At 41.1% G+C, this 20,166-nt stretch overlaps 2 protein-coding genes across 13 annotated transcripts in view; one reads left to right on the forward strand and one right to left on the reverse strand.

The window, feature by feature from the left end:
* The first annotated feature begins 1,890 nt into the window (after positions 1-1,890).
* Positions 1,891-15,864, forward strand: THUMPD3 (THUMP domain 3 tRNA guanosine methyltransferase). 4 transcript variants are annotated; one of them, XM_006132814.4, is made up of 10 exons: positions 1,891-2,039; positions 2,555-2,867; positions 6,781-6,858; positions 7,238-7,744; positions 8,354-8,484; positions 8,910-8,979; positions 10,121-10,236; positions 10,399-10,509; positions 13,168-13,291; positions 14,366-15,864. In XM_006132814.4, the coding sequence occupies exons 2-10, from the start codon at positions 2,610-2,612 to the stop codon at positions 14,495-14,497; spliced, it is 1,527 nt and encodes a 508-aa protein (XP_006132876.2). In that variant the 5' UTR covers positions 1,891-2,039; positions 2,555-2,609; the 3' UTR covers positions 14,498-15,864. The 4 variants fall into 4 exon arrangements, with proteins under 4 accessions (XP_006132876.2, XP_006132879.2, XP_006132877.2 ...); XM_006132817.4 differs by having other exon boundaries at positions 1,992-2,015; XM_006132815.4 differs by having other exon boundaries at positions 1,995-2,124.
* Positions 15,861-20,166, reverse strand: part of LOC102445688 (cyclic nucleotide-binding domain-containing protein 2-like) — a 44,096-nt gene continuing 39,790 nt past the window's right edge. For all 9 annotated transcript variants that reach the window (XM_075938723.1, XM_075938722.1, XM_025189534.2 and 6 more), the window contains 2 exons: positions 18,295-18,429; positions 15,861-17,108 (listed from right to left, as the gene is read on the reverse strand). In XM_075938723.1, coding sequence (XP_075794838.1) covers positions 16,935-17,108; positions 18,295-18,429 — 309 coding nt within the window. In that variant the 3' untranslated portion in view covers positions 15,861-16,934. The remainder of the gene's footprint in view (positions 17,109-18,294; positions 18,430-20,166) is intronic.

The following is a 20,166-nucleotide window of genomic DNA, read 5'->3' on the forward strand; positions in this document are numbered from 1 at the left end:
TTCAATTGCAAGAAGTTCCTTCTTCTTGCCAAACCTCCAGGATAATTTAAGTGCGTTAATATTTCACAGACCCCACTAAGTCAAATGGACAGTGTAGCTTTGCAGTTTGTCTTTTTGAATCTTCCCTGGATTTTTCTTGCATGAAAACCCCATGTAACACATTTAATTAAATTAGTCAGTATTCTCTCTAGCTAGCTATAGTCTTTATTCAGATTATGCTACAGTTCTGTTCTAGTCACCCTAGAGAGTGTCTTCCTCTTTTCAGAGAATGGAAATGAATTGGTTAGGTTCTTGTACACTTGCCAAAGACCCACAAGGGTGAAACTGGGCTCTGCATGTTAACAGTGAACTAGCTATGCTCTATTCTTAAAGGCAAATATGCAGTAGAGATGACGAGAAAATTAAGATATGTGGACTCTCTACTCAGACCCTATGCCACAAGCACTCCCAGCTAGATAGCTGAGACACCACTGATTTCCCGAGAAAACTACAAGGCATTGGTGATCTTCCAGAAAACACCAACCTAGCCACCATGGATGTAGAGGCTCTCTACACCAACATCCCACACATAGATGGAATACAAGTTGTCAAGAACAGTATCCCTGATGATGCCACAGCACAATGGGTGGCTGAGCTCTGTGACTTTATCCTCACATAGAACTATTTCAGATTTGGTGACAATATATACCTCCAAACCAGTGGCACCGCTATGGGCACCCGCATGGCCCCACAATATGCCAACATTTTTATGGCTGACCTGGAACAATGCTTCCTCAGCTCTTGTCCACTAGCGCCCCTTCTCTACTTATGCTACATTGATGACATCTTCATCATCCGGACCCATGGGAAGGAGGCTCTGGAAGAATTCCACCATGATTTCAACAATTTCCACCCCACTATCAACCTCAGCCTGGACCAGTCTACACAAGAGATCCACTTCCTGGACACTGCAGTGCAAATAAGTGATGGTCACATAAACACCACCCTATACCAAAAACCTACTGACTGCTATGCCTACCTTCATGCCTCCAGCTTCCATCCTGGACACACCACTCGATCCATTGTCTACAGCCAAGCACTAAGGTACAACTGCATTTGCTCCAACCCTTCAGAGAGAGACAAACACCTACAGGATCTTCACCAAGCATTCTTGAAACTACAATACCCGCCTACAGGCAGTATTCAGCTGCTGTTGAAACTGATCAGTGGCTGATTCCAGGAAGCCTGGGGCAGAGCAACTCTGCCTCGGGCTTCCTGTAGTCAGCCGCTGGTCAGTTTCAGCAGCAGCTGAATCTGGATGCCAGTTCCAACTTACATACAGATTCAACTTAAGAACAAACCTACAGTCCCTATCTTGTACATAACCCGGGGACTGCCTGTATAAAACTTATTAGATGAACTGAAAAATACTTTTTTGTTTTTTATAGTGCAAATATTTGTAATAAAAATAAGTGTAAAGTGAGAACTGTACACGGGGTGTTCTGTATTGTAACTGAAATCAATATATTTGAAAAGATAGAAACTATCTACAGTCCCAGCCTGCAGCTTGTGCTCCCACGCCCTCTGTGGACAGGAGCGACTCTGGCCGGGCTGGAGCGGCCGGCAGGCGAGGAGCTGCTCCAGCCCCCAGCCGTGAACCGGGTGACGCTCACCCGTTAACTTTCCACATCCCTGGATGCAATCAGGGGCTTCAGTCAAATGTGAGTCGCGGCCCAGCGGCGGGTGCAGTGTAGCTGTAGCTACGCCCAGTGCACGGGGCAGACGAGGCGGCAAGATAGAGCCTGTCTGCAAGACGCACCAACCGGACCAGCTTTCTAGGCACGGCCTCAACGTAACCCAGCAACGCGAGGAAGCCGCACGCCCTGGCACTGGGCGGGGCCCGGCCCGGATCTCGGAGGGGGAAGCGACCCCCCCCCCCCCGGTCGCACGCCGGAAGGAGGGACAGCCCCGGAAGTGCTTGGTAGCGATTGACCTCCACGGACCGGAAGTAGCGTTGCCGGCGCCCCTCACGCGCTGTGCGTTCTTGGCCGTTGCCGCCGGTAACTAACAGACGGTCTTTGTCCCTGCTCCCCCCAGCATTGGGACAGCCCGAGAACGCTGCGCCCCGAGGAGCGGGTTGGGGGGGTGAGCGGCCGCAGGGAACGTAAGGAGCCCGGGTGGGGAAGCCACCAGCGGGCAGCAGCGGGGGGGCCTCGGTGAATCGCGTCCGCCCTAGTCTCGGAGGTGAAGTCTTCGCGAGGAGCCGCCTCGCGAGCTTATCCCCAGGGGCCACCCGCCAGGCCGCGCGCGGAACGGAGGAGGCGCGAGCCGCTCGCTCCCCACGTAGCCCGGTGGAGCGGGGGCACGGTGGCGGGGAGACCCTTCCCCCTCCCGCCCTCTCCCCCAGCTGCCTCAGCGAGCGCTGGCCATGGGTAGGGGAAGACCTTCGCTTAGGCCAGGCTCAAACTCCTTGTTTAATCCAGACTGATGCTTATTCCGTCCCTCCTCGCTCAGAGGAGACGCACTGAAGGGTTGGCTCGTACGTGCCATGCTTAGACCGTTTTTGTCTTTGCAGGAGTGCTACTGCCACTGTATATAATAGTCGCGCTGGGGTCTGAAGTGCTGTCAAAATGTCAGATATTGAAGAGGCTTCTGACACCTTAGCAGACGTGCACCTCGATGATACACATAAACCTTTAACTGAAAACACAGACAGTGATCTCCATTCAAGCCTGAAAGAGACCGTGGTCACTATTGGAGCTACTGTACCAACTGGTTTTGAGTTCACAGCAGCAGATGAAGTGAAAGAGAAATTAGGATCACAGTCCAGAATAAGCAAGGACCGAGGAAAAATCTATTTTGAAATTTCAGTAGAGAAACTTTCACAGGTTTGCATATTTTGTTCCTTGGGTAACTTATCTAGGTTAGGAATTTATTGGTATTCCTTTTTTTCCCCCTATTTGTCCTGGGCCTTGTTTTCTCCCTTTGATGTACAAATTTAAATGATCAGTTAGTGATTTTCTGTATATGAATTGAATATTATGAATGCTAAACATTGGGTTCATTTCTAATGTTATCATCATCTTAAATTAATGATAAATAATGCTTTTTATATGTTGAAAGATTTCACTAATTGTATATTCTGCAAATATTTAACTAACAGCTGAAATGCAGCCCCATCTGTATTTGACTATGACTGCTGTTAAACTGGAATTTATACATCTTGAACTATCATTTTAAAAAAGTCATAGAAACCCTATTCTTTCTTTTCACCATTGTGACTAAACATAGAAATAATTTTTACAAATAAAAATAATTATATTCCAGTCTCTTATAAACAATATATTCTAGTATTAAAATCTACCTATATATGTATACACACAAACAAACTTACATAATACTCTACTATATACAAAATATTCTAGTAGTAATTTGTAAGTGCCTCCTCTATCTCTCTGGACCAAAAATGTTCCATAGAATCTCTATGGATAGTAATTCCATGCTCCAATAGTAAGAATATAGCAGTAAGGATTATCGACCACTTTTTCAGGACAGTGATAGTGACTATGAAATGCTGAGGGAGATTAGAGAGGCTATCAAATTTAAAAACTCAATAATAGTGGGGGATTTCAACTATCCCCATATTGACTGGGTACACGTCATCTCAGGATGGGATGCAACATCCCTGTGGTAGGAAAAAAACCTCAGCAGCTCAACATTATGGCATTTAATTTCAGAAAGGGGAACTACACAAAAATGAGGAAGTTAGGTAAACAGAAAGGTAGAGTGACAAAAGTAAAATCTCCACAAGCTGCATGCAAACTTTTCAAAGACACCATAAAAGACGCCCAACTTAAATGTATACCCAAAATTAAAAAACACAGTAAGAGAACCAAATAAGTGCCACCGTGGCTTAATAACAAGGTAAAAGAAGCAGAGACAGATACAAATATATCTTTTAAACAGTGGAAGTCAAATCCTTGTGAGGAAAATAAAAAGGACCATAAACTTTGTCAAATTAAGTGTAAAAATATAATAAGAAAAGCCAAAAAGAAGTCTGAAGAACAGCTAGCCAAAAACTCAAAAAATAATAGTAAAATGTTTTTAAGTACATAAGAAGTAGGAAGCCAGCTAAACAACCAGTGGGGCCCTTGGATGATCAAGATGCTAAAGGAGAACTCAAAGACAATAAAGTAATTGAAGAGAAACTAAATGAATTCTTTGCTTCGGTCTTCATGGCTGAGGATGTTAGGGAGATTCCCAAACCTGACCCGTCCTTTGTAGGTGAAAATCTGAGGACTTGACACTTCAATCTGTGACATTAGAGGAGGTTTTGGAACAAATTGATAAACTTAACAGTAACAAGTTACCGAGACCAGATGGCATTCACCCAAGAATTCTGAAAGAACTCAAATGGGAAATTGCAGAACTATTAACTGTGGTTTGTAACCTATCTTTTAAATCTGGTTTCATACCTAATGAAAGGAAGATAGCTAACGTGACACCAATATTTAAAACGGGCTCTAAAGGTGATCCTGGCAATTACCGACTAGTAAGTCTAACGTCAGTACCGGGCAAATTAGTTGAAACTATAGCAAAGAATACAATTGTCAGACACATGGATGAATATAATTTGTTGGGGGAAAGTCATCATGGTTTCTGTGAAGGGAAATCATGCCTTACTAATCTGCTAGAGTTCTCTGAGGGGGTCAGCAAACGTGGACAAGGGGGATCCAGTGGCTATAGTATACTTAGATTTCCAGAAAGCCTTTGACGAGGTCCCTCACCAAAGGCTCTTAAGTAAAGTAAGTTGTCATGGGATAAGAGTGAAGGTCCATTTGTGGATTGATAACTGGTTAAAAGACAGGAAACAAAGAGTAGGAATAAATGGTAAGTTTTCAGGGTGGAAAGAGGTAACTAGTGGGGTCCCTCAAGGGTCTGTCCTGGGAGCAATCCTATTCAGCTTATTTATAAATGATCTAGGGAAAGGGGTAAACAGTGAGGTGGCAAAATTTGCAGATGATACCAAACTGCTCAAGATAGGTAAGACTAAAATAGACTGTGAAGAGCTTCAAAAAGATCTCACCAAACTAAGTGATTGGGCAACAAAATGGCAAATGAAATGTAATGTTAATAAATGTAAAGTAATGGGAAAAAATAATCCCAACTATACATACAATATGAGGGGGGCTAATTTGGCTACAACTACTTAAGAGAAAGATCTTGGAGTCATTGTGGATAGTTCTTTGAAAACATCCACTCAGTGTGCAGCAGCAGTGAAAAAAGCAAATAATGTTAGGAGTCATTAAAAAAGGGATGGAGAATAAGACAGAAAATATCTTATTGCCTCTATATAAAACCATGGTACACCCACATCTTGAATACTGCATAAAGATGCAGTCACCTTATCTCAAAAAGATATATTGGCATTGGAAAAGGTTCGGAAAAGGTTCAGAAAAAGGCAACAAAAATTATCAGGGGTTTGGAACGGGTCCCAAATGAAGGGAGATTAAAAAGACTTTGACTTTTCAGCTTAGTAAAGAGGAGACTAAGGGGAGATATGATAGAGGTGTATAAAATGACTGGTATGGAAAAACTGAATAAGGAAAAGTTATTTACTTATTCCCACAATAAAAAAACTAGGGGTCACCAAATGAAATTAATAGGCATCAAGTTTAAAGCAAACAAAAGGAAGTTTTTTTCTTCACTCAGCACACAGTCAACCTGTAGAACACCTTGCCAGAGGATGTGGTGAAGGCTAGAACTTTAACAGGTTCAAAAAAGAGCTGGATAGATTGATGGAGATTAGGTCCATCAATGGCTATTAGCCAGGATTGGTAGGAATGGTGTCACTAGCCTGTGTTTCTCTGGAGGTAGGTGACAGAGTGAGGATTACCTGTTGCGATCCTCCCTCTCCGGGGCATCTGGTATGGGTCACTATGGGCAGACAGGATACTGGGCTAGATGGACCTTTGGTCTTACGTTGTAGAGAGAGAGAGAATCTGAATACACATTATTTAAAATCTTTACTTACATTTCAAGAACTAAATTCAGATTTTTCTCTGCTGCAACAATGGATTAACTCAGAAGCAAATAATTTGAAACAAGATGAGTTTTTCTCTCTGTTCTACATTAGGTCTTTGTGATTATCATATGTCATATTGAAGAAGAGGTATTTGTACACAGAGGCTGTGTCTACGCTGGCAAGTTATTACGGAAAATCAGCCGCTTTTCCGGAAAAACTTGCCAGCTGTCTACACTGGCCGCTTGAATTTCCGGAAGAGCACTGACGATCTAATGTAAAATCATCAGTGCTTTTCTGGAAAAACTATGCTGCTCCCGTTCGGGCAAAAGTCTTTTTCCGGAAACCTGTTCCGGAAAAGGGCCAGTGTAGACAGCACAGTAGTGTTTTCCGCAAAAAAGCCTCGATCGCGAAAATGACGATTGGGGCTTTTTTGCGGAAAAGCGCGTTTAGATTGGCCATGGACGCTTTTCCAGAAAAAATGCTTTTCCAGAAAAGCGTCCTGCCAATCTAGACGCGCTTTTCTGGAAATACTTTTAACGGAAAACCTTTTCCGTTAAAAGCATTTCCGGAAAATCATGCCAGTGTAGACGTAGCCAGACAGTAGTAGCAAAAGCATTACAGAAACTAGACATATTTTTACAAAATAAAGCATCAAATAGTCAGCCTAAAAATGGTTTCAGTGCTGTACCTTAAGTCTAGATGTAATCAGACTAAACTTGAATTACAGACATTTACGTCTGGCTAGTAACATTACCATTCTTTGTAATTTATTTTAGGTTCATCGTTTAAGATCAGTGGATAATTTATTTGTTGTTGTTCAGGAGTTTACAGAATATCAATTTAAAGAAACTAAGGTAAGATATCTGTTGCCAAATCTTCAGATAGATATGACTTTTTTTTAAATAAATGAAAATAAAAAAATAAATATTGGCTTCCTCATAAGGAAATTTCTGAATGAGGATTTTTCTAAACTTAAGAGTAGATTTAGAATTATTTAGTCTTGTGGCTAGGATTGTTTGTGTGCTGTATACTTGTCCAATTCCTCTTAAGTGTTCAAGTGAAAGAATCATTGGACAGTCTAGCACAATTGCATATTTTGCTCAAGCAGAGTCAAGGATGTGTTGCAGGTCAGAGTGCGGTGCATTATCAAAACTGACTCTGGGTAGTTCTTTAAATAATTAAAGTTGCAACATATATCATTGAATATTCTGGTTATACTGTGATCTTTTGTAGGAAGATGCTCTAAAAGATTTGGAGGACCTGGCTAAAAAACTGCCTTGGAGTGACCCTTTGACAGTATGGAAGTTAAATACCAACCTAAAGAAAAGAAAGACAAAATATAAAAAACAAAATCAGAGTAGTGCAAGCAAGGAAAAGCTGAATGATAATGGAAGAAAGGACAGAGCAGATGAAAAAGATGCTGATGAAGAGTTTCTTGACCACGCACAAAATACCCCAGGCTTGAAATCTGTTGAACAGAATACAGAAAAGACAGAGGAAATGATCCTAGCAGGTGACCAATTAGATGGAAAAGATGAATTCCTGAATATAACTGGAAACGAAGACACAGTTGGCGACTGCAAGAAAGGTGAAGAAAAGCAGGTGCTGAAATTCCGTGTTACATGCAATAGAGTTGGTGACAAACATAGTTTTACATCAAATGATGCAGCAAGAGACTTTGGTGGAGCTGTGCAAGATTACTTCCAGTGGAAGGCTGACATGACCAACTTTGATGTGGAGGTACAATGCACCAGTATTTTTCAAAAATATCCACATATATTTATACCCACAGATGAGTTGCTGCTTTACTTCATAGCTTTCATGTATCTTTGCTTAAGCTAATATTTTTATGACACTATTGCTCCAAGAGAAAAAGTTGTTTCATAGTAGAATGAAAGACAATTTTACTCTAAGAAATCAAGTTTAACTTAATTTCTCTGACTTTTCACGTTTATGGGGCTTATATGTATTTTGTAATCTCTTGTAATTGACACCATAATGCATCTTCCTTGCCCACAATTTATAAATACCTGCACAGAGAAAATAAATTTCATAGTGTAAGGAGGCTGGCTACTAGCCCTCCTGCCACCAGGGCTTTCTGGTCTAGGAACATGCGTGGTCCTCCTGGACCACGGACGTTGCCAGACCAGAGAGTTCAGCTTTAGAGAGGTTTCACCTGTAATGAATTTGAACACTTACATAGCACTTTTCTGCCAGGATCTCAAAACTCTTCATAAACATTCTTACTACTGGTAAAGAATCCTGTGAAAATAAAGCATAGTGTAAATAAGTACACTATTTAATATTTCTACATAATAAACCTACATTATAGTTCAAACTTTATCCTAGGTCCTCTTGAACATTAACAATAATGAAATAGTGGTGGGCATTGCATTAACTGAAGAGAGTCTTCACAGAAGAAATATTACACATTTTGGACCTACAACTCTTCGATCCACACTTGCTTATGGCATGCTCAGGTCAGTGCAATAAGTTGTGCATAATTTTTCATTCCCATATAATTTTGTTCTAGAAACTAAGCTTCTTGGTTCTTTTCTGAAAAGCCCTTTTACAATCATTATAAATAAACTAAGAGGTCAAACAAGTATCTTGTACATTTTAAAATGATTGATAATCACTATAATTTGTAGCAAAGGGGAAAAACTTATGTTTTGGCCATAGCTTGTGCTCATAACAATTTGCTAATAGCATCTTTCACAATACTTTATCATGTCACTGTATTTAAAGTTAACTAAACATTGTTTCCAGATGGTTACTAACATTTCCTTACTTGGTGGGAATAATATAATTTGAAGAATTTAAGTAGTTCTCCAATTTACCTTGATAGTAGAAACTTTTGCATCTGTTAGGATTTTCTCTTAATAGAGTTTTTTCCATTCTTCAGGCTCTGCAATCCTCAACCAACTGACATAATAATTGATCCAATGAGTGGAACAGGGGCTATACCAATAGAGGTAATCCTTTTTGTCAGGAAAGGGCCTTGAATAATGGCAGCTTAATAGTATGCATGACTGAATCCTGTACATATTTTAAATGAATCAAATAAATGCTGGATAGCTTACTGATATTCAGCTACTGAAGCAGCCAAATGGAGTAGCGATTTTAAATTTAGATTAAATAACTCATTGAATAGTCGATGGGACTTCGGAATAGTCGATTAGCCTATAAGGGCGCCTCTGCCTTTGAACTGTAGCAAGAGTTCAAAAGTGGAAGCCCTGCAGCAGGGCCTATCCACAACATTTTGGCACCTGAGGTGGGGAGCTCAAGTGATGCCCTCATGGCCCCTTTTTTCCTGCGTGCCTGTTATGTCTCTTGTGCCCTCTTTCCTTCAACGCAGCCCTCCACCATCTCTGTGCATCTAGAGCAGAGAAAATACATATGCACCAGCAGCGGACACAACTTTCTACACTCTGGGTCCTAGTGGCGCCCTTCCCACAGTCTGGCACCTGAGGCGGCCACCTCAGTTTGTCTCATGGTAAGACCAGGCCTGTCCTTCAGTGAGCACAGGCCCAACTCCCCTGCTGGCCCCGCACTCCCTGTGGTGCCTGAGCCTTTGAAATGTACAAGACCCCTGCAGGAGCTCTTGTACATTTCAAAAGCAGAATCACAATAGAAGTGGCATGAACCAAGACTACTTAAGTCCCCGCACGCACTGTTTCCTGCAGTGCCCTCTACCTCCCCTGCCCCTGGCAGAGAAGGGGCTGGGGGGAAGTGGCTTTTAAGCAGCTCCCCCGAGCCACTGACCCCTGTTTCCCCTCTTGCTGCCTCTCTCTGATAGAGGGACAGGGAGGTGGGGACAACTAGTCGCATTACTACTCGACTATCCAATAAGCTTCTGCAAACAGCTACAAATATATTTTTTCTTTAGTGGCTTTTGCCCTTCCTCATACAAGCTGCAGAAGTAAATAACTAAATCCTAGAGTATTGTCAGGTCATTAAAGATGCATGATATATGAAATAGATATATTGCAAGGATTATTGAATCTGAAAGTGTTATTGCTTTATTCTGTCATTTACAGGTACATAAACTATTTGCCTCATTTTAATTCACCACTTCAGCATACTAGATTTTATCATAATTTCTTCCATTTTCAGGGGGCTACTGAGTGGCCTACCTGTTATCATATTGCAGGTGATAACAACCCACAGGCTATGAAGAGAGCAGCAAATAACATCTGTTCTTTATTAAAGAAAAATCAGAATAAAGAAAGGTAAGAGAAGTGTACATAGATTTTTGGCTCAGCTGTTTACGTAAAGAAATTCCTCTCTCATGGATTTGTTTAATTTTGTTTTTAATATATTCGTGTTTGAGATTTTTTTAAAGCCTTTTTGAAGTAATAAATCATGCCTGATATGAATGCCTTTATTCACAGTGGCACTTCCTGGGGCATGCCGATAGATGCCATTCAGTGGGATATATGCAATCTCCCCTTGAGGACCAGCTCTGTGGATGTTATTGTAACAGACATGCCATTTGGAAAGAGGTGCAAGTCATCATTTTTAAATACAGTTTTTTAGGTTACTATATTTGAGTGAACCACGTGACAGCAATTCTTCTAGAATTTTCAGGGCCTCTTCTACTCTTCTATAATTGTTGTTAGTACTTTTGTAGCCTTCAACAACTTCCAAGTGCTTCACAAATTCTGAAAATTCACTCTAGTTTGAAACATGGTATAAAGTGTGTAATTCAAGTGTCATACAGGTTTCTGGGGGGCACTGCTGAAAAGTGAAATCAGGGAAAATTGCTTAAAGACAGCTACTTACAACCCAAGGCTGGGATCCTCCACTATAAGGCATGCCAAACCAGTCAGAGAGCACTTCTGTTTGCCACACTGGTTAGCAAGAAGTCATAGAAACAATCCCCATAGACACTTCAGCTTTCCTGTGCCACCACCAGTACCACTCCTTACACAGATGAGAAATTATGAAAACCCATTTCACCAAAATAGAACAGGTTCTTCCAATCCCAAAGGAACAGCACATTTCCAGGTTAAATATACCTTGTATGTTACCCAAAAGACCATGCCGTGGTAATCCTTTAGAATCTAAAATCAAAAGGTTTATTAACAGAAAAAAAGGGTGAGTAAAATTATTAAAGGAATCAAACACATACACCAATTGCAAAGTTCTTGGTGCAGGCTTGTTGTAGAGATGGAAGAAACTGCTGTCCTAAAATAAGTCTTTAGACTACATTCTCTGTTAGGATTAGGGATAAAATCCTGTTTAACTAACTGGTTAAACTTGAAGTTTAACCAGATAACTAACTAAACGGGTGAGTTGGAATGGCCCACATGGGCAGGGGATGCTTCAACCCACAGCGCCACCCAGTGTGAGTCTGCCAACTCCCAGACTACAGCCCCACTTCTCTCCCTCTCCCACCCTACCAGGAGGCTGGGAGCCAACAGCTGTATGGGCTTGTGGACCCCCAGGTAAAGTTAACCATTATCCAGTAAGCATCACCCACTAAGAGTGATGCTTACCGTGTAACTGGTTACCCATTCATGTACAGGCAGTCCCCGAGTTACGTGGATCCGACTTATGTCGGATCCGCAGTTACGAATGGGGTTAGCTCTGCGTCTCCCTGGTCTGCTGGAGACCAGCAGACCAGGGAGACGGGGAGCAAAGCCTCTGAGGACGCCGGTAGACCAGCAGACCAGGGAGACGGGGAGCAAAGCCGCGGAGCACGCGGGCAGCGGGACAGCCCAGACGCGCCGCGGCTGTCCCGCTGCCGGCGTCTCCAGAGGCTTTGCTCCGCGTCTCCCTGGTCTGCTGAAGACCAGAAGACCAGGGAGATGTGGAGCAAAGCCGCGGAGGACTCGGGCGGCGGGACCGCAGTGCGTCTCGGTCCGCTGCCCACGTCTCCCTGGTCTGCTGGGGGGGGGGGGGAGCTAGTACATCCCTCCCCTCCCCCCCAGCAGACGAGGCTTTTCTCCGGACACCTGTGGTGGAGCAGCTGGGGCGCTGCCGGTTGGTCCCCCAGCGCCGCTCTGGGCGCTACTGGACCAACCCGGCAGCACCCCAGCTGCTCTGCCCCAGGCGTCCCCAAGTCAGCCGCTGCTGAAACTGACCAGCGCTGACTACAGGAAGCCCGAGGCAGAGTTGCTCTGCCCCGGGCTTCCTGGAATCAGCCGCTGATCAGTTTCAGCAGCAGCGAACTTGGGGACGCCTGGGGTTCTTAAGTTGAATCTGTATGTAAGTCGGAACTGGCGTCCAGATTCAGCCTGTTGAAACTGATCAGCGGCTGATTCCAGGAAGCCCGGGGCAGAGCAACTCTGCCTCGGGCTTCCTGTAGTCAGCTGCTGGTCAGTTTCAGCAGCGGCTGAATCTGGACGCCAGTTCTGACTTACATACAGATTCAACTTAAGAACAGACCTACAGTCCCTATCTTGTACGTAACCCGGGGACTGCCTATACCTAGTTAATATGGGTCAGCAGTCCTTTCAGGCTTTAGTTCATTGATTAGCTGGATTGAAGACAAAATGGAGGAGCTTTCAGGGCCCTCTTTATACCCTTGTCCGTGTGGAGGGAATCCTGTTGTTCTTGCTGTGTTAAATTATGTCCAAAGATGGAATTTGTCGTATGAGTAAGTCAACTGTCCATGCAGGACTTGCCTTCTTTAGGCAGTAGCCATTACTTACATGCTGGTCTGAATGTTTATAGAAAAGCTCATCAGATGTGGATTAGCACCACCTGACCTACATTGTTAATGAAGTACTGCTACTCACTTGACTAGCAACCCTTTCACAATGATTGGCCAAGCCTCCTGTTATCTCCCAGAAGCAAGCATTTTAAATACACGTGCACAGCCAATACTCATAACTTCAAGTGCAAAAATGATAATGCATATGAATAGCATTAACAGAAATCAGCAAAGTAGAAGCTTTCAATAGATGCTTTACTCGGCTATCAGCTTCATTTAGCATAGACATTGACTATTCTCTCCCCCCCCCTCCCCCACTATTTATTGAAAGACTGAACCTTTAACTCATTCATCTGAAGTGGGTTGTGCACATGACAATTCATGATACCATCTACATGTTTTGTTAGTCTCTAAGGTGCTGCAAGTTTAGTTCATTTTCAGTTAGTCTTCAACTGCTCTACAAACACACATTCACTAAACAAGTCTATATTTTTAATTCTAGGATAGGATCGAAGAAGAAGAACTGGGATCTCTATCCAGCCTGTCTTATGGAGATGAGTCGCATCTGCCGACCTGGGACAGGCAGAGCAGTACTACTTACCCAAGACAGGAAATGTTTTGCCAAGGTATAGAATCACAGATTGTTCTTTGGCGATTCTTTTTTATTTTTATTTATTCTTATAAACACCCACAGTGACAGAGAAAAGTCAATATAAGCTTAAGGCCTAAAACTGTGTTCAAAATTAACTGACATGCAAATTTAAAATGTTCTTTCTAAACTAGATTCTAGATTCTCTTCTGCAGTAAAGTTATCTTAGATTCACGTCCCTTTCTAAGGAATAGATTTCTGCTGTTTCAGTATTAGAAGTGATTAGACCTAAATTACAAAGGTGAACTTAATAAACTAACATGTAAAATTCATGCTTCTGACAGTGTATTGTGTATAGAACTACTGATGTATTATGTCACCCCGGTCAAATCTGAATCATTACTACAAATTTAGAGAAGTTTGCCTTTCACATTTTACTACTTTTTCGCTATTGCGTTTTTCAAATTTCTAGGAATAAAACTCCACACATAACTGAAACATCTTTAGACACACTTAAAAAATATACCCCAACACTTCTCATCTCTCTTAAAAAAAAAAAACCATCCCAATTCCAAAACTAACTGATTCTCTTCATATATTTGTCCTTAATTCCTTCCATTCAAAAAGCCGAGGAAGATTGACTTTAAGGACACTGAAGCTTAATGGGTGAAGTAAATTGCAAAAATATAACATATGACACAGTATTCAGTTTTGAGTAAGTCAGAAAAGCAGTTTAAGTGAAACTACTTATACAGGTGTTTGACCTGTAAATTCCAAAAGTGAAGGATCAGTCTGTGTATTCTCAGTGTAATAAACTTACAAACAAAATGACAATAAGAACATTAAGGTAGCAGAATCAGGCACTTAAAGTAGAAAGTATGAGAATTACACTTTCTCCCTACCTTATTCTTTGAAATGCCAGATAAAGTTTTTTCTTTTTAAATCTCTTAAGACAGAATGAAACTGCCTGGAAAATTTCAGCTTTGAATGATTAAATTTGGCAAAAGGTAGTCTTTGAATAGAGGCTCATAAGTGGAATTAGGCAACCTTATTCATATATTTCGGAACCAGTTCCACGAATACTAATTTTCATTTTTTTCTTGCATTGTAGGCCTTGTCAAAAATGGGACACTTATGGCAAAAGGGTCATACACTGTGGGTGAATATAGGGGGACTTCATGCTGCAGTTTATCTTCTGAAACGTACCTTGGAAAAAGCAGGAGAGAAAAGATCATACTGGTAATCCCCCTGCCAGTGAACATACCAAGCAGCAGCCACTTGCCAATGTGTAATGCCTTAGGACTGCCAATTCCTAAGATCTAGTAGAGAAAGAAATGTGCTTAAAACGTGCACACACATTCTGTTAAGATAATACTGATTCAGTGTCATTTGTCTCCTTACATACTCGGGAACTTTATTTGAAACTAAGTAGAAAAAAAGACGCAGATCCACCAACAAATACCAGTGCTTTCCTGTGCATATGAATTTGTTTTACTTATGGCTGTGGTGTTTTCCACTTAAATGTATATGTGTTTTCATGTTCACAAGAGAATATGCAGGGTAACTTTTCAAAACTATAGAAATTGTAAGACGGTTTTAAACTGCTGACGTATAAGACTACTGAAGACTGTCTTCTCAACTGTCTTTAGTTTGAGGGCTTTTTTTTTTTTTTTTTTTTTTTATAATAGGAATAGTGTTTCTTTCTGGAAAGATTTTTTCCTATGGGGAGATGTCTCCTTTTTGTTTGTTTAGTTTATAATATTGCCAAAATATAAGAAAACTAACAAAGTAGTACCTTTGTTTTGCTAGAAATTCCATCTTCTCTGCAGTACAGTACTCTGTTACTGCTGCCTCTGTTCTCACCTGCTACCTCAACTAAGTGCTAATTCAGTAAATGTTTACGTAATATTATGCATCACTGCTGTAGGTGAGGTGGAGAAATGTAAAAAGGGCCTTAGGAAAGTGTGTGTGTGTTTAAAAAAAAAAGAGAGAATCTACTGTTGCTGTTCCAGTCTTCATATACTACTGCATATTTCTGGGGTAAACAGATTTAGACTAGGATAGGATGGCTGAGATGCATCTGAATTCAACTGACTGACTAGAAGATGCTTTAGGTGTGCCACCACAATTGGCATGTGTCAATAGAATTTAAGCTTTAAAAGTGATCTTGTCCCTACTGTGAATGTATAAATAAATTCTAAAGTCTGTCATCCCTCTTTACCATGGTGAAAATGATAAAGTTACCAGTTTGTTAACCATCATCTTAATGCCATCATTCACTCTTGAAAATGCATAAGGGTAGAACAGTAAATATTAAAGTTCTAGATGTTTTGGATGAGAGTTGGGTTCTTTAGGATTTTTCTGTGTTCATTTATCAATCAGTAGTAGACTTTCATTCAGCCTTTAATACCTACTGAATAAAATTCTTCATACAGGAAATAAAGTATCACCAGTGTTACAATTCTAATAATCCCTCTAATTCTTTTGTTCTTACAAGCACTTTTGTCCCCCATGTGACCATGACAAGGTAACATTCAGTCACAGTTTGTGGATGTTTTGATGTTCCTTTTACTTTGATTTCACCAGAATATAATAAAATTCTAATATAGATTTTGTATTTTGTTTTATTTCCTATTAATTGCAAAATGTATAAGATACATTTTTTTTAAACAGAAGATTCAAACAAAATCAGTAACATGGCAATTATCTCTCCTTTCCTAGACTGAACCATCAAGTGAGGGAGGATATTTTCTTTGAGTCCAAAGTCAGAAAACAGGCATTTTACAATATTTTAAATAGTAATTATAAAAACAGTTGCCATATCAGTGAATCAATTTGTTTTAAGTAAACACTACCTGGAAGTAGAAATGTACTTCTGCATTTAAGTTACATACACTAATGCATAATTTAGACACGTTTTAAAATATAAAACAATCAGTTAACAGTAAAAGTAGTAAGGTACAATTGTAAAGGTTAATTAAGGCAGAGTATTTTAAAGTAAAACCCAGAATGGCACCAACACTACTCATAGTTGCAGCTTCTTGGCTGTTTTTTCAAGGTTATTAGCCTATTCTTTCATACAAACTACAGAATTCCACAACATTAAATTCAATTTTTAAGTATCTGAAATCATATTCTGTTTCTATGCTATGGCAAATTCTAAATTTTTCATGCACTGTTTTCTCCAGCAGAAAATATTCAAGCCTTTCCTGGTTTCTTTCCAGGAAATAATAATAGCCTTGTTATACAAGGTACACCATACAATCTAACTCTGCTATTGTTACCTTCAGCAATAATCAGTGTAATTAATCCAGTGAGTTATATTGAAGTTGATAGATAATGGCTGCTGTGACATTTTGATCCAGTGTGTACCAATTGTCTAGAAAAAACTTCATGTTTCTTCACTTTTGATAGCAGTTGGGTAGAAGATTGGTAGATAATAAAACAGATGTCTATCACAGAGGTAATTATCATGAAGCAAAGAGTTTTATAATACTAGGTATTAACACACAGAGAGAAGACACTTCCCTTAATGTTTTTGCTACTGTAGCCCATCCTAAAAGTGAAGACATTATAGCCCTGATTTAACACTGCCATCTTTCATGTCTGGAGATAGATGTTTTAGCCACGTAAGCGGGTATGGACTGATAGCTCTACTGTTGCAAAAATTTGTGCACAAGTCAGTTCTTCCACCATGGGTAAAGCTCATTACTCATATAGGAATGTTGAAGCAGTTTGCGTTTAAGTTCAATCTGTTGAACTGTGTTCATTAAAGATGCTTTGCGAAAAATCTGCCATTGTATCTCCTGCTGCAGCTGTTCCTTCAGCTCCGCCTCACTGGGATAGGAACGTTCCTGTGGCAAAGACAGTCCCTAATCAAAATCTCTCAGGAACAATGCACGGTGAAAACCTCTTCTCTATCTTTGTATATGAAAATGCACACTAATTTTAATGGAAATGAATCCATGAAAAAGGTAATGTGAATTCACTCATGTCAACAACAAAAATCAGATGAGACTGACTTAAGGTTGATTGTCAGAAGCCAAACTTTACAAGTCAAAACATTTATGAAAAACAGTATTCCACACATACATATTTCAATCTGCATGTTAGATTTTTAACAGTAATTTGTCGTCTTAGTTATAGTTTATCCAATCAGAGAACCAAAACAGCCCACAAGGACTTGTTATATAATGAGCCAACCAAGAGCAAGTCTGAATGTTTGCCATGAGCTAGTGCTACAGAAGAAAATTATGTAGAAATTTGAATTTCAAATATATAAACAAAATATTCAGTAATTATGTAACCTGCACAGTGCCCCATGCTTCGGATTTATTTTAATGAACAAAAATCATCTAGAGTGCTGATTTTGCACAAGACCATCTTCACCCTACTTTTAAAAATGTACTGTTACATGCAATGTTGCTTACAAATCAAGACTAGGAGAAGTGGCATTCTGTGCTGTATCAGTATGACTCCCAGAATTCACAGCTCTGCTGCTCATGAGATAGGAGGTTATGGTGGGTTTAAGCCACCTTTGCACCCTCTGGAACCTAAGCTGCAACTAGAACCTGTCCACATTATCGCATTCCCCAGTTTCTCTGTGGGCCTCTAAGCAAGCAAGACCAACAAGGGGGTCCTCAGGAAGCAGCATTACGCAGACTCACAGTGCCTGTGGCAGGGGAATGCTTCCCTAACTAGAAACAGTACTTGTAGGGCTTTGTAACCCAGAATAAAGAGGCCAAATGATTGGGAGGGGTGATGATTCCACCCCAGGAGAAAATCTTACTTGTGGTTTATGATCATGTTAATTGGCTGTTTCTTTAATACTATGCTCATTCAAAGACTATTAAATCAGGTAACTAATGCTATGTTTTAAATTGCTTCTTTCTTTCCCCTCAGATTGTTTTAAGTGCATTCATGATTTTAATGTCTAAATATTCCACATGTACAACTGCGCAAACAGTACAAGATATGCAGATGAAAAGCTAATCTAATTTAGCAAGGATGTAGTCATAAAACATACAAATGTGTACCTACTTTTTTCCGCAGCCTCTGCAGAAGATCTTTGGAAGCATGATGCAGATAAAACTTCTTTGAGATTTTAAAACACTCAGCTCCATTGCTAACTACACACAAATTTGGCTGATCCTCAAAAAGAAAGTCTAACAGCCCCTTAAAAGTAAGAAAATTGAAATAAGCCAGACATGCTAAAACCCACAATCCTTACCTCTTATCCTATCCACATTCAGCACAAGCAATGGTCATTAAAATCTGTCCAAGTTGTTCTACCATTTCCACAGTTTATCCTGATTACGAATGGGCTATGTTATCTTTTTATTTGTAAATCTTACTATGTATTTTAAAAATGCTTATCTGTCGTTTCATCTGTGAGTCTGTTTGATCAAGAACTCTTGTAAATGGTAATAGCTAGGACCACCAAACACGGTATGCAGCTTCTTTTTATCGTATCTTAAAGCAAGAGAAGGATTTGAATATGCAAGTACAGTAAACTTCCGATAATCCGACACCTTTAGGACCCAGGGGGTGCCGGATTATCAAATATGCCAGACTATCGGAAGGGGGGGCTATGAGGGGTCTGAGGTGGCATCTCCCTCACCCCACCGCAGACCCCTCATAGCCCCCCCTTCCGATAGTCCAGCTCTGCCATAGGCGTCCCCGATTCAGCCGTTGCTGGTCAGTTTCAGCAGCGGCTAAATTGGGTATGCCTGGGGCAGAGCAGCTGGGGTGCTGCCAGGTTGGTCCTGGCTGCCCGCACTTCCGGGTTCCCGATGGTGCCAGACCATCAGGAATGCCGGAGCATTGGATGCCGGACCAATGGAGTTTTACTGTATAATGGGATGTGCCTGGAATTTGATTGTTTCTCACAAAATGGAAAGGGAGTGGTCTGGCAGGAGGGTCAGTTATACTGCAGAATGACCACAAGAGGGGGGGAGGGGACAGCTATAATCCCATTGGGCCGGCAGGGGTGAAGAAAGGGACCATTAATATCTATTTCAGATAACTTGTTTGTGTGTCTATTAGTCTGTGTGTGTGTGTGTCTGTCCCCCAACTGGGGGACATGCATCCCTCCCCTGGCTGTGCATGCTGGCCGAATGGGAGATGAGCTTCTCATTTGGCCCCAAGCTACTGCAGTACAAGAGGGATGGGGTTCAGGAAAGTCTGCATACTGAACCCCTCATCCCTAGCATCACCCGAGAACAAAGATTTAAATAAAAAAAAATGTTTAAGAGCCCAAGTAATGCAGGGTAAATCTCCTAGTATTTATTATATAGCAATAGGAACCTAGAAGACTTTGGCCAAAACATGCCACTATATTAATAAACACATTGGGTTAAATTCATGTCGCAGTCAAGCCAATGAGAGTTTTGTCATGGACTCCCAATGGGGCTAGGATTTTATCCCTGACTTTTTTGTTCTCCAAGGCATACAGTTTTCTGACTTAGTAAGTGCTTGTGTCACCTCTACAATATGGTGTACACAGAAATGTCATGTCGAAGTGCATTTCGCTAGAACACATTTCTGAGTGAAGAGAATCTGCCAGTATCTTCACTTAATAAATCTTAGAAACATAGGGTACGTCTAGACTACCGGGTTTTGTCGACGGAAGTTTTGTCGACAGTATTGCCGACAAAACTTCTGTCGACAAAGAGCGTCCAGACACATTGAGTTCTGTCGACAAAGCAAGCTGCTTTGTCGACAGAACCCCGTAGTCTGGACGCAACCCTACAGGCAATAACACCTTCTGTCGACAGAAGGTGTTATGCCTCGTAAAATGAGGTATACCAGCGTCGACAAAACTGCTGAGTTCTGTCGACGTTATGTTGACAGAACTCAGCGGTAGTGTAGACGCTGGTATAGTTTTGTCGACAAAAGTCCACTTTTGTCGAC

Source organism: Pelodiscus sinensis, chromosome 11 (assembly GCF_049634645.1).
Source record: "Pelodiscus sinensis isolate JC-2024 chromosome 11, ASM4963464v1, whole genome shotgun sequence".
Classification (NCBI taxonomy): domain Eukaryota; kingdom Metazoa; phylum Chordata; order Testudines; family Trionychidae; genus Pelodiscus; species Pelodiscus sinensis.